At 50.7% G+C, this 13,560-nt stretch overlaps 1 protein-coding gene across 1 annotated transcript in view; it reads right to left on the reverse strand.

Annotated features, from left to right (window-relative positions):
* RERE (arginine-glutamic acid dipeptide repeats) overlaps positions 1 to 13,560 on the reverse strand; it is a 296,711-nt gene that overhangs the window by 80,900 nt on the left and 202,251 nt on the right. The window contains 3 exon segments of the mRNA XM_029579229.1: positions 2,059 to 2,163; positions 9,162 to 9,258; positions 9,933 to 10,038. Of these exon segments, the coding sequence (XP_029435089.1) occupies positions 2,059 to 2,163; positions 9,162 to 9,258; positions 9,933 to 10,038 (308 nt within the window).

A 13,560-nucleotide genomic window follows, 5' to 3' on the forward strand; every position in this document is an offset into this window, starting at 1 on the left:
CAGAGAACAAACTCCAAGGAGGTCCATGGAGTACAACAGATTTCTCCAGAGACTGCAAAAAATGGACATATAGAAAGCCCTGCAAGCACATCAGAAATCTTACATAATTCTCCCCAATTTCCCATGCGCTCTAAGCAGATCCATTATGGGATGCTGCCCTGGCAATACAATGCCACAGCTGATAATATTTGGGCAGATAAAGCTGAAAAGTCCATAACATAATGGAGAAGTTAAAACTACTTTACATGCCAGTGAGGGATTTTTGCTGTTAAACTCACAAAACCAAAGCTCTTGCATAATTTTCTTTTTAGAAAGTGGTTTATTCATGTGCCCCCAAAATTCTCCTCTGTCTGGCCACCCTTGTGTCATTGATTTTGAATGTACCACACCAATGATGATACATTTACTCTTTGGAACATCCTCGGAGATAGGGGCAGTGTTTCTTGCATCTCCTAGGACGTGTCACGTAGCAGGGTCTAAGCAGGCACTACTGACCAGACTAACATACGGGCCGATTCAGTAAAGTCCACGGGAGAGCAGGCAAATGCCCGCTCGCCTGTGCGCGCGATTCAGTATTTAAATTAGGTCCGGCGGTAGAAACGGGCAAAAGGAGGCGCTATGGACACTAGCGCGTCCCTAGTGCCTCCTTTTGGCCCGGAGCGGCGGCTGTCAGCGGGTTTGACAGCCGCTGCTCAATTTTGCCGGCGTCGGTTCTCAAGCCCGCTGACAGCCATGGCTTGGAAACCGGACTTGAGCGTCCGGTTTTCGACCCGACAGCCGCCGGCCGACTTCAAACATTTTTTTTTTTTTTTTACCCTTCGGGACCTCCGACTTAATATCGCCATGATATTAAGTCGGAGGGTGCACAGAAAAGCAGTTTTTACTGTTTTTCTGTGCACTTTCCCGGTGTCCGAAGAAATTAGCGCCTACATTTGGGTAGGCGCTAATTTCTTAAAGTAAAATGTGCGGCTTGGCTGCACATTTTACTTACTGTATCCTGTGCGCATACCTAATAGGGCCATCAACGTGCATTTGCATGTTGAGGGCGCTATTAGGTTCGGCAGGTTGGACGCACGTTTTCCACTCCTTACTGAATAAGGGGTAAGGGAAACCGCGCGTCCAATGGCAGGTACTGTATCGGCCCGATAATGACTTCTTGCTACCAAGCAGGGATCAGAGCAGAAAGTTGGGCTTGGAACCGAAACCTAGCAGTTTGCAAGAGCAAAGGACTCTCTCTGCCCCTAGGATAGTGCTTCCCAACCTTTTCATGGCCAATGCACACTTACATGAACAAAGATGTAGTGTGGCACACCAACCTCCACAGCACTGACAGTGTGGCCATGGAGAGGACGCGTAAGACCAAAAGAAGAGCAAGGGAAGCACTGAAAGCCCCAACAGCCTCTCCGCCACATTTTACATTACACACATGAACCCAGCACAAAGGAGAAGGAATAAGTCTGGGTAAGGCGAGTCACATCCAACACCTGAGGACAAGACATGGGGAAGATGAGGAGGTGCTAGGTGCCATGTGCATCTGGCGCGGCTCATGCTTTAGCTATGAAGAGGCATGCATGGTTACACATGTTCTCAGAAAGAGCTTCTACAAATCTAAGAGCCACTGCTGCAAGGTGCTGAGCAGGACCTGAGCATCAGGCAGTGGCGACTTCTCATGGCACACCTGATCAGGTCTGAGGGCGCACTGGTTGGGAAACACTGTCCCAGGAAGAAGGGGCCAAACACTGCTTTAACAGAAATGCACAGAATGCAACACAGCCCAGAAGAAAGCCACAAGGAGAGGAAAGCTAGAAAGGAAGGATTCAAGGGGTTAGAGAGGAGAGAAGCTGCACGAAGGAACACAGGATGAACAGAAAATGCAGACACTTTCCCAGAGGGACTGATCACAGTGTGCACCTTTCCTAGCGTTGCTCTGCAAATACAGCAGGGATATTCTACTTGTAGAGACTCTCATGTTGCTCATCCCACTGCAGTACGAATGCACAGCAAGAAATCACTACAAGTGTCCTGCAGCAGAAAAGGCTGGGGAAAAGGGCCTCTTACCTCGTCTCTGGATTGTAACCCAAGATGTAGAAAAAAGAATCCATTCGTGCCTTGAATTCCCGAGCAGCGAATATGTCTGAGAAATGAGAGATATTGCATTTCCCCCTGAAAAAGATCAGAGAAGATGAGCGAGGCATCCTACAGTACCTGAATGTATCTGCTTTGAAGCACCGCAAGGCAGAAGAGAAAGACAGACAGACTCACTCATTACAACAACTTTGCAAAGAACAACTGGAATTCCCCCAGTACAGGAGAGAAACCGCCCAGCACCCTCTCTACTGAATATGCACAGTCCAACGTCGCCATCCCAGGCCTGCGCACAGGAGGGGCAACTGACAAGAACTCAATTTGCTGCTTTACAAATGTCAAACCATCAGCAGTGGAAAGGCTCCTCCATGCTCCTCAGCATCTTATTTTACCAGAAAGGAGGAGGAGAGGCCATAGCCCACCTTCATCCCTCCCTCTTCCAGCGGCAGTTCAGTCCTGCCTGGGCTGAGATGTACATTTCTGTATTGCCTGTCACTGCAGTCTCCTTCTCCTTCCTGACTGAGTAGCTGCAGAGGTCCCTGTAACTGATCAGCAACAGTCATGCACTCCAACCTTTCAGGCCTGGTTGCAATAATTATTGATGTAGATTTGTAAGGTGGCTTACAGGATTGTTAGTAATTCAGGTACAAGTCCCTTCCCACAGAGCTTACAATCTCAGGGCGAGGTACACATTGGCACGTGCCTAGGGCACCATGTTTTGAAAGTGCCCAAAACTGGACCTCCTGTCCCAGGTCCTCTGCCTACGGGCACCAAAATCCACCCGAGGCGACAGGAGATAAACTGCCTTGCCCTGGGTCACAAAGGAGCATCAGTGCGAGGTGGGATCTAACCCAGCATTCCTCATCCGCACAGACAGCTTAGCACTGAAGCAGCAGTTTAAAAGGGCACTGTCAAGATCATAAGAAAGGCAATAGCCAATGTTTGCCTTGCATCTCAGCACAGACATGCAAACCACAGTAAGGGAGTCAGCGGCAGCCCCTGAGAATGGGCCCTGCCAGCCTCACCAAGTAAAAGGGAAGAAAGGATTCAGGATCAAACACAAATGTCATTTCATTTGCACTGAAATGTAACTCAAATGGTGTTTGAAAGCTTCCATTTCCCAACAACATAGCAGAGAGCGCTGAAGTGGATGCTTGTGTGCCCTCACCCACGGCACTACTTCCAGGGTTGCTGCCATCAAGCTGAGGACTTGGAGATAGCTCCACACTGTCAAGGCGTACTGTGTTCACCAACTATCACACCTGGTACATCAACTTCTGTATCAGTGTGGCCTGGTGTTGAACCAGACTCCCAGATACTCCCAGGACTGGGAAGGCTGGAGGCTGCTCTTGGTCAGGTTTACTACCCAACCGAGTTCCAGTAACAAGGAGATCACCCTATTGGTTACCAGGAGGCTCTCTTCCACAGACTTGGCCCAGATCAACCAGGATCCCACCTTTCCTCAACGCTGCCGCCATGACTTCCATAATCTTGGAAAGTATTCTGGGGCGGTGACTAGGCTGAAACTGATAATGTCGACCCAGTACCACAAAATGTAGGAAACTGTGTTCTTGTCAGATTGGAATATGTAGGTAGGCCTCGGATAGGGCCAGGGAAGTTAAGAACGCTCCAGACTGTACGGCCATTATCACGAAGCGTAGGGTTTCCATGCAAAAATGAGTCACCTGCAGGTGTGAGAACGAAAGGAACCTTCCTTCTTGGGTAAGACAAAATAAATGGAATAACGCCCCATATTTGCCTGGGGCGCAGGTACTGGGATTATAGCCCTCATTCTGAGGAGCCTTAAAAGAGTAGTCGCCACTGCCTGCTTCTTGTGCTGGGAGTGGCAAGGAGATACCATGAATATGTCCCAGCGCACATCCTTCTCATATGATCTCCAGTACCCATTTGTCCGAAGTGATCTTGACCCACCTCTGGTAGAAGAAGGACAGTCAACCCCCTAACTCCTCGTTCCAAGGGTGTGTCCGTAAAATTTCATTGGGGGATTCGGGATAAGCCTGAACCCGAGCCTGCCCCTCTCTTGGGCTGCTGACATTTCAGAGGGCCGAGCCCTCTGAAATGTCGCGTTTCTGTAGGGGCAAAAGTGTTGGGAGCCCCTGGATCGACCCCTCATAGGCGAGGGGCACTGTAACTGCTTCCTCTTATCTTCTGGTAGCCGTGGTACTGGAGATTCGCCCCATTTACTGGCCAGCTTTTCCAAATTCCCTTCTGAAGAGGAGGGATCCTTTAAAGAGCATCTTTGTGAGATCTGCTGTCCAATTCTGCAGCCACAGCTGTCTTCTGGCCGCCACCACTGAGGCCACTCCTCTGGCTGAGGTACGGACTAGGTCCGAGCCCGCATCAGGTAAAAGGCGGTAATGGGTCCATAACCACTCTGGATTCACTCGAGTCATCCACCTCCCAAGAGAGGAGCAGGCATGAACGAGCTGCCAGGGCACAACAAGAAGCAATCTGTAAGGTCATTGCTACTGCGTCAAAGGCCTGTTTAAGGATGGACTCCATCCATCTATCGTGCGCATCCTTTAAGGCTGCTCCTCCCTCCACTGGGAGAGTTGTTCACTTAGAGATGGCACAGACCAGCGCATCCACTTTAGGGAAATGCAAACGCTCACTCACCACCAGGGTCCAGAGGGTACAGAGCTTCTAACACTCATCCCCCTTTAAAACTTGCATCTGGGGCATCCCATTCCAGGTCCATCAACTCCTGGATGGCTTCAAGTACTGGAAAGTAGCAAGAGGCTTTCCGTAGAGACACCAGGATGGGATTCTTCTTTGCTTCCATCATAAGAGTCCACTCCAGGAACTCCCAGCATCTTCAGGGTCTGGGAAACCAGGGCCAGCAATTTGTCTCTGTGAAAGTACTGTAACATGGTCCAATAGAGTTCCAACGCAGGGGGATTTCCCCTTCTTCCAAGGAATCTAAGTCCTCCTCTTCATCCGTGCCATCTGGGACCCTGCCAGGAATACCCTTGGTAAGGCAAGGCATGCCTCAGGGTCTGCTGGTAGGAACGGGAGAGGACGGAGTCACCGGCCAACAGGGACAAGTGAGGCAGCAGACTGTTCCTGTACGAAGGCTTGTAGACCCTGGAAAAACTCCACCCAAGAAAAGGCAATCGGGTCCATGCCTAGCCCAGGAGGTACTGGGGTGGGTCCACCTGAATTTCCCTCTCCCATGGATGACCCAGTCAAGGGGGTCCTCAGGACCGGCGTACTTCCAGTTAAGGCTGTGGCTGACCCATCCTCTGAATGGTGTATATATTAAAGCCAGGCTTAGCAAAGTCCAAGGAGGCCAACTCTCCCTGGGCTTCCTCACAGGGCTGACAAAGCAAGAATCCAGGTCAGACTGTGCAGCCCTAATATGAAAAGCAGCGCCGAGAGCAAGGCGCTTATGTTTCTTTGCTGCCAGAGCCATTGGCAGTGGTAGTTGTGCATTCAATTGGCTCATGCTTAAAAATGTATGCGTACAAATTTTGAGTGTCTAGGTGGGGCGTGGCGAGGCGCACACAGCCCGTGCACACAGCTCTTCCTGCATTGCATGTTTTAAAAGTTATGCGCGCAGAGACGCACCCGTTACATGCACAGCGCATGCGCAGAGCCGACGCACTGACACCATATGGAGGGCAATACGGCCCGCACAGAAACGCATGCAAGATGGCACCGCTGTGGCCTACCACACGGCCAAGCCCATAGCAGGGCATAGCGCGTAGCTCGGAAGCCCACTTCCCCTTACCCCAACGGGATCGTGAACAACGTCAGTACAGCGCGCCAAGCAAGGAGACCAGAGGAAGTCTTACTAAACCCCTCCAAACGTCTCTGACTCAGGACGATTTTTTTTTGTTTTTTTTTACTTACCTGGGCTCAGTGCTTACTGGCTGAATATAGAGACAGTCTTTGGCTGCGGCCATCACTGCTGCGCTTGGATTCCTGCACTCGTTGCCTTTCAGCTGCTTGAGCAGCAAAGTCCACACCGGGAACCGGCTACCAGACCAAGGCAAACTTCTGAGGGATCTCGGAAATCACCTCAGGAATTCTCAACTGGGGGAGGGACCTTTAGGTATCACCGCAGGAGAGCGGGGCTCAAATTTTCTCCAATTTAGAAAGCAGAATTTCTCCTTCCACAAAGTACAATCCCCATAGGGAGAGGTACATCCACCATCTGCTGGAGACAGAGAATACTGGAGGGCTGAGGTCATGGCAGGGGTGTATGCACCGTGATGTCAGCTTTACAGCCTTATTCTGTCTCCATCTGCTGGCAGGGGAGCATAACCCACTGGTCCTGAGTCCATCTGGCTACATGCTAGGAAAGAAGCAGTTTAAAGGGGCACTGTCAAGGTCATAAGAAAGGCAATAGCCAATGTTTGCCTTGCATCTTAACCCCTCAGCACAGACATGCAAACCGCAGTAAGGGAGTCAATGGCAGCCCCTGAGAATGGGCCCTGCCAGCCACGCCAAGGAAAAGGATTCAGGATCAAACACAAACAGCATTTCATTTGCACTGAAATGTAATTCAAACTGGGTTTGAAAGCTTCCCTTTCTGTGCTGCACCAGCCATGCTAAGAAAACTGAAGCAGGGCATGTGGCTCATAGGCTAACTCTTCAGATCTGTGCCCAGAACTATGGCAACTACAGAAGACATGTCCATTACCAGCCCAACCTTCCTTCTTTTATTTGATTTATAGTCCACCTTTCAGGTTTTTCCCTGTCCCAGAAGGCTCACAAGCCAAGATTGTACCTGAGGCAGTGGAGATGCAGTGACTTGCCCGAGGTCACAAGCAAAGTCAGTGGCTTCCCTGTTTGCAGCCTGCTTCCCGATGATATCCAGGTCATTCAAGGGCTGACAATATCAGTTTTATAAACTTTATAAAAGGTTACAGTGATAATTACCTCTCAGCTTCAACCCTGGGAATAATACTCAGAGCCCAGAGTAAAACATGGGAGCACAATTTGCTCCCCCGAATCTCTGGCCCAGCCGGGCCCCTCCAGCTCAGGCCAGGGGAAGAACCCAGAGGAAGGCAGAAAGTGCAGAGGCAGAGAACCAAAGGCTCTTCCAATGGGAAAACAAAGTAAACAGAAGTGGAAATGGAGCAGAATGCAGGCCCCGCAGCGTTGGAAGGTAGAGAGTGCCCTGAGGGGACTTCGCTTCCCTACCTGTCCCTGTCCCCCTGTTCATGCTCAGGCTTCAGCCTTTGCTCTCTCTTGCTAAGCATTCACTGTAAGCAGGAAGACCTGGCTTGACTGGATCTGGACATTCAGGCAGCAGCGATGCCTCTCCGTGCCCCAGGCAGCTTCACTTTAATTAGAAGATGGCTCCAGTCTTAAGCTTCCTGCCATCAAGCTCCACAGTTTGCAATTTTGGAATCCCAGAAAGTGGAAATCACTCGGGAGGTTGATTACAGCACAGCCTTGGAATCTAATGCATTCATTTCCATCCCTGTAATAAGTCCATGCCAGGAAAGGAACAAGGCTTGCAGATGTGGCTCTGCTAGCGTCTCATCACTTCAGAGCCTGTAAATATCCATCCAGCAAGCACTTTACAAACGCTGGGGGGCTTGGCAGGAAAATCTACACCTCCCAGCCAACCAGAGGGCAGGTTTCTCAGACCCCTCACTGGGGAAACAGTAGAGTGAACCCCAAACGCTGTTAAACCAACCCTCCCCAACGCCATGTTATAGGGAGGAGCACCTGCTGTGATGGCAGAGGCGCACGGTTAGTCACATACTGCTAACAAATCTGCTGCTTAAGACGGCCGAGGCAGCACTGTGGTACTCACACACGCACACAACACTCAGTATTTCAATTCTTAAAGCAGAGTCCCATGGAAGTCAGGGTTCAAATCCTGCTGCCACTCCTTGCGATCTCGGCCAAGGCTCTTCACCCTCCATGGCCTCTGTGACAAATTGAGGCAGCTTTTTTCCCCATAAATGCAGCATGGAAGAAAAGCCTTAGCAAATCCGGCCCTCAGAATACCTGAAGGTAATCTGCTTTGAAGGGCCCGAAAGACGGAGTATAAATGAAACCAAGTCATCAATAACTAAAGGAGTTCCCACTATGTGTTTCAACTGTTTGCTTCTTTAACCTTCTTGCCAACTTGTTAAGAAAACGAACCACAGACGTGCCCAACCCTGGTGCTAAGGAGCCTGGTTGCTGGCCCCTGCTTGACCCATAAAGCACTCTCCATGGCGCTTCCTGAATACTTGTTCAATTTGTCGATTTCTTATCAACCATCACGATGCTTGAGATCAGCTCAAAAAAGTCTTAAGTTGCCCTATCCGAAGGAAATTTATTTAGAGGGTCCTCGACAGTCTGTGTTTCAAAATCAGGCCTGCGTGCTTTGCAATTCATTGCCTCTGGATATTCGCTTGGAGGGCAATTATTTGAAATTCAAGAAACTGGTTAAAGCCTGGTTTTTCTCCAAAGTTTTTGATTAAAACCATGACCATTTTAAGTTTTTCTTGTATTTATTGCTGAAACACTTGTGAGGAACTTGGTTTTTTTTTAAGATTGATTTTAATGTTTTTTGTGTTTTAATGTGGTTTTTTTATTTTGGTTTTGCCATATTGTACTACCTTGCTTACTTTTTTCTTGGTATATTGGTTTCTTATATTGTATTATCTTTTTTATTGTTATTTTTTGATGTGATTGCATAAATCAGTTTATTAAATATTAAATCATTGTTACCAAAGACAGATCTATTTTTCCAAGTAACCAAACTGTGCAAATTGATTCTCCCACCATTATGCAAACGTGCCTATGAAGCGTCACCATGAACTGCTTGAGAATAAGGTGCGTTTCTGGCCCTCACGAGCAGCTTTGTCCACCTTCACTGCAATGTTCATAGAGCTGCTCAGAGCATCTGGCTGTGGCTATTTTTGCTCTCTGGATGGAAGCTTTTGCAGCATTATGAGCAGCTCCCAGTCTGCCTCTCTAGCTAAGATAAAGCCAAGCTCCAGGTTGCACATTAAAGCAGACTAAATGAGGTGAGCAGTCAGCATCAGCTGGGCAGTGGGAGGAGACAAGTGAGTAAGAGGGAGGGAAGGCAGCTTTGGGAAGCTCACCTGAGAGCAGCAGCATGGTACGTGTCAACATAGTCAGAGATGAAGAGCTCTCGGTTCCGAATGACTGGATCCGTAATGACAAGCTCTCGGCCAGAGTCTGCAAGAGAGGAAGAGAAACCCTGAGCAGGCAGAGCAGTCACAGAAGAGAGGGCAGGTAAAACACCCATCCAGAACGCCAGCTGCCTGAGGGGAGCCAAAGCTGAGCCAGAGGGTTTCAGTTTAGCCTTTCAAAGTCTGCTCAAACCCAGTCCTTTACCTACCTGTATATTCCTATTGGGGAAACAAAATTTGCCACTAACCAGGCTCTATTTATTAATGCCAACACGTGGAGCTCACGTTAAGCAGCTAGCACCAGGAAGCTAAGCCCTTAAACAGCCCCAGCAGACCGGCCTACGTGAGGGGACAGGAGGCTCACCCAGGAGGAAAGGCTTTCCTGCCAATCTCATAAAGCATTTCCTCTTCTACCAATATGGAGTCACCAAAGGAGAATTAAAAGGATCCATCCATGAGCCAGGCAGGAGCAGCAGGGAGGTGGAATATCTGGCACTGAACTAAAAGGCACCATTTTCTGAAGCTGTAGTTTCTGAGAGTGTGCACCTGCAGTAAGTAATGCATCACTCTCTCTCTTCACACTGAGTATTTCCCTGTGAGGAGGCAAAGTCTGGTAACAATTAAAATTCCTTCCTCAGCCCATGAAAGGGAGTGAAGTCCGTGCCGGGATCAATAACCCCCTCCCCCTTCAGAAAGAAGCTGGCAGCGGAAGGGACTCACCGTTCTCATTGTGCCGGTCCTGCACCAAATGCTGATAGACAGAATCCGGGACCTCCGACTGGCGGTAGTACCATTTCACATTCATCAACAAATGGTCCCGTTTACTCTGAAGGAGAGAGACAGAGGACATTGTAAAGGGCTGGGGGAAGCAAGTGACTACCAACTACACATTCTGAAGCTGTGGCCGGCTTCTGCTCACCTCATGTCTGCCTACCTGTTGGCTCAGACCAACATCAGCCTTCCTCCCACCAAGATGGGCAAGAGCCAAGAGCAGGTCCTGTTCTGCCAGGCTGCACCCGCCTCCCAAGCTCTACTCCACATGCGCTCTCTGCCTATGGAAATGCCACAGCTCTTGCTGAATGAGTCAAAGCTTGGGGCTAAAAGATTCTTTATCCACCTGGCTTACCCTTCTCACTCGCCCCCCACACACAGTAAAATATTGTATTTTTTATACTGTTTTATATGTAACTTGCCTTGGGAAAACAAGCAAGAGAAATCATGACACGCTGTCTGATTTTCATAAAGAACTTGATCTCGCCACAGAAAATCTGTAAACCTTGTAATATCGACAGTGTGAATATTTCTGTAAGAGAGACCTGGGCTTCAGATATAAGGTGGGCAATATCACTCTCAGATTGAAATGAAATAGGAATGAAAGTACTAGAGTGAGGATTACACAATTTAGTGGCCTTCAAAAACCCTCCTGTTTCTTAGGCAAACCTGTAGCAGGGGAGTGGGAGGTGCTGATCTCTGCCAGCCTGTCCCATGGAGGGTAGCACTACCCGCAGCTCAGAAGATCACAGCTCCCATCATGCCGCCTCCTTACCTGTAGTAGCAGAGGAGTGGGGGGTGCTGATCTCTGCCACTGTCCCATGGAGGGTAGCACTACCCGCAGCTCAGAAGATCACAGCTCCCATCATGCTGCCTCCTTACCTGTAGTAGCAGAGGAGTGGGGGGTGCTGATCTCTGCCAGCCTGTCCCATGGAGGGTAGCACTACCCGCAGCTCAGAAGATCACAGCTCCCATCATGCTGCCTCCTTACCTGTAGTAGCAGGGGAGTGGGGGGTGCTGATCTCTGCCAGCCTGTCCCATGGAGGGTAGCACTACCCGCAGCTCAGAAGATCACAGCTCCCATCATGCCGCCTCCTTACCTGTAGTAGCAGAGGAGTGGGGGGTGCTGATCTCTGCCAGCCTGTACCATGGAGGGTAGCACTACCCGCTGGCTCAGAAGATCACAGCTCCCATCATGCCGCCTCCTTACCTGTAGTAGCAGAGGAGTGGGGGGTGCTGATCTCTGCCAGCCTGTACCATGGAGGGTAGCACTACCCGCAGCTCAGAAGATCACAGCTCCCATCATGCCGCCTCCTTACCTGTAGTAGCAGAGGAGTGGGGGGTGCTGATCTCTGCCAGCCTGTACCATGGAGGGTAGCACTACCCGCAGCTCAGAAGATCACAGCTCCCATCATGCCGCCTCCTTACCTGTAGTAGCAGGGGAGTGGGGGGGTGCTGATCTCTGCCAGCCTGTACCATGGAGGGTAGCACTACCCGCAGCTCAGAAGATCACAGCTCCCATCATGCCGCCTCCTTACCTGTAGTAGCAGGGGAGTGGGGGGTGCTGATCTCTGCCAGCCTGTACCATGGAGGGTAGCACTACCCGCAGCTCAGAAGATCACAGCTCCCATCATGCCGCCTCCTTACCTGTAGTAGCAGAGGAGTGGGGGGTGCTGATCTCTGCCAGCCTGTCCCATGGAGGGTAGCACTACCCGCAGCTCAGAAGATCACAGCTCCCATCATGCCGCCTCCTTACCTGTAGTAGCAGAGGAGTGGGGGGTGCTGATCTCTGCCAGCCTGTACCATGGAGAGTAGCACTATCCGCAGCTCAGAAGATCACAGCTCCCATCATGCCGCCTCCTTACCTGTAGTAGCAGAGGAGTGGGGGGTGCTGATCTCTGCCAGCCTGTACCATGGAGGGTAGCACTACCCGCAGCTCAGAAGATCACAGCTCCCATCATGCCGCCTCCTTACCTGTAGTAGCAGAGGAGTGGGGGGTGCTGATCTCTGCCAGCCTGTCCCATGGAGGGTAGCACTACCCGCAGCTCAGAAGATCACAGCTCCCATCATGCCGCCTCCTTACCTGTAGTAGCAGGGGAGTGGGGGGTGCTGATCTCTGCCAGCCTGTCCCATGGAGGGTAGCACTACCCGCAGCTCAGAAGATCACAGCTCCCATCATGCCGCCTCCTTACCTGTAGTAGCAGAGGAGTGGGGGGTGCTGATCTCTGCCAGCCTGTCCCATGGAGGGTAGCACTACCCGCAGCTCAGAAGATCACAGCTCCCATCATGCCGCCTCCTTACCTGTAGTAGCAGAGGAGTGGGGGGTGCTGATCTCTGCCAGCCTGTACCATGGAGGGTAGCACTACCCGCTGGCTCAGAAGATCACAGCTCCCATCATGCCGCCTCCTTACCTGTAGTAGCAGGATCCTGGATTCCTGGCCTTCAGAGCGCTAATTTGCACATGGGGATCTCATAATGCTCTCAGTGTTGTTATTTGCATCCTTAATGGGGTTACATTTAGGCATTAAGAGAAAAAAAAAAAAGTCTAAAATGGATTTTAAGAGGTCACATGATGCGGTGAGCCTGGTGGGACGTGGCCATCAGAGTTTCGGGTGCTGACCCTCCGAAAAACTGCAAATTCAGAGAGTAATCTCGCAAAAATCTCCAAAACATTACCCCGTAAGGGGAAGGGATCCGCTGCCGATAGAAGCCGCTTTCAGCTCACTGGCGATGTCCGCGAAGCTGCAGCAGAAGGAAAAAGAAAAGATCAAACCCGCCAGCGCCGACACTAAAATGGCCGACAGCAGGAGAATTGCTTCATCAATTCCACCTCATGCATCCTTCAAAACCTAAGCCTGGTACCTGAAGAGGAAGTCGCCCTTTGAAGGGGGGTACTGTTGTGTCCATCGGTGCCCGACGCCCTCTCTCCGCCCTCCTTACCTCTTTGGCACCTCCCTCTTCGCCCGCGGGAAGGTTGGCTGCCGCGGCGTCTTCTTGCCGAGGTCCTCCGGCATCCCCGGATTGGCTCCACGCTGCAAACCGCCATATTCCTGAGAGTCCTAAGGGCACATGCACGACTCGGCCCCGACAGAAGTACAGCAATGGCGCGAACCTCGGGGGCATCCCCCGAAGATGACGTCACCCGTGACGGATATTTAAGGTCTCAGTATTTGCTAACACATCGAGTTAGCAAGGGTAAGGATTCGTTCTAAGCTACTCTGCCTCCTCGGACTTACCAGGGGTATGAACTCTGCATACCCTGCCTACTCACTACATTTCAATTTCTCTCCAGCTCAGCCTCCAGGGATCGCTGTTCCAGTATCTGAGGGACTACAGCCCAGCCGGGCATTCCAGCTCACTACTGCCCCCTCTGGTGGTTCAGTATACTGTCTAATAAAAGAACTGGTGTGTGTCTGTCTCCATACTCTGAGCCTGACCGGTGGTCCCTCTCGGGATCTTCCCTCGGGGGCGTGGTCATCTGCCACTGGTCCAAGGATCGACCTACAAATACCTACAGACTGCTGTCTCCCAAGCAGTCTGTCCACACCGAAGATAACAGATTGCTAACTCCCAGCTC

This window comes from Rhinatrema bivittatum, chromosome 15 (assembly GCF_901001135.1).
Source record: "Rhinatrema bivittatum chromosome 15, aRhiBiv1.1, whole genome shotgun sequence".
NCBI classification, from domain to species: domain Eukaryota; kingdom Metazoa; phylum Chordata; class Amphibia; order Gymnophiona; family Rhinatrematidae; genus Rhinatrema; species Rhinatrema bivittatum.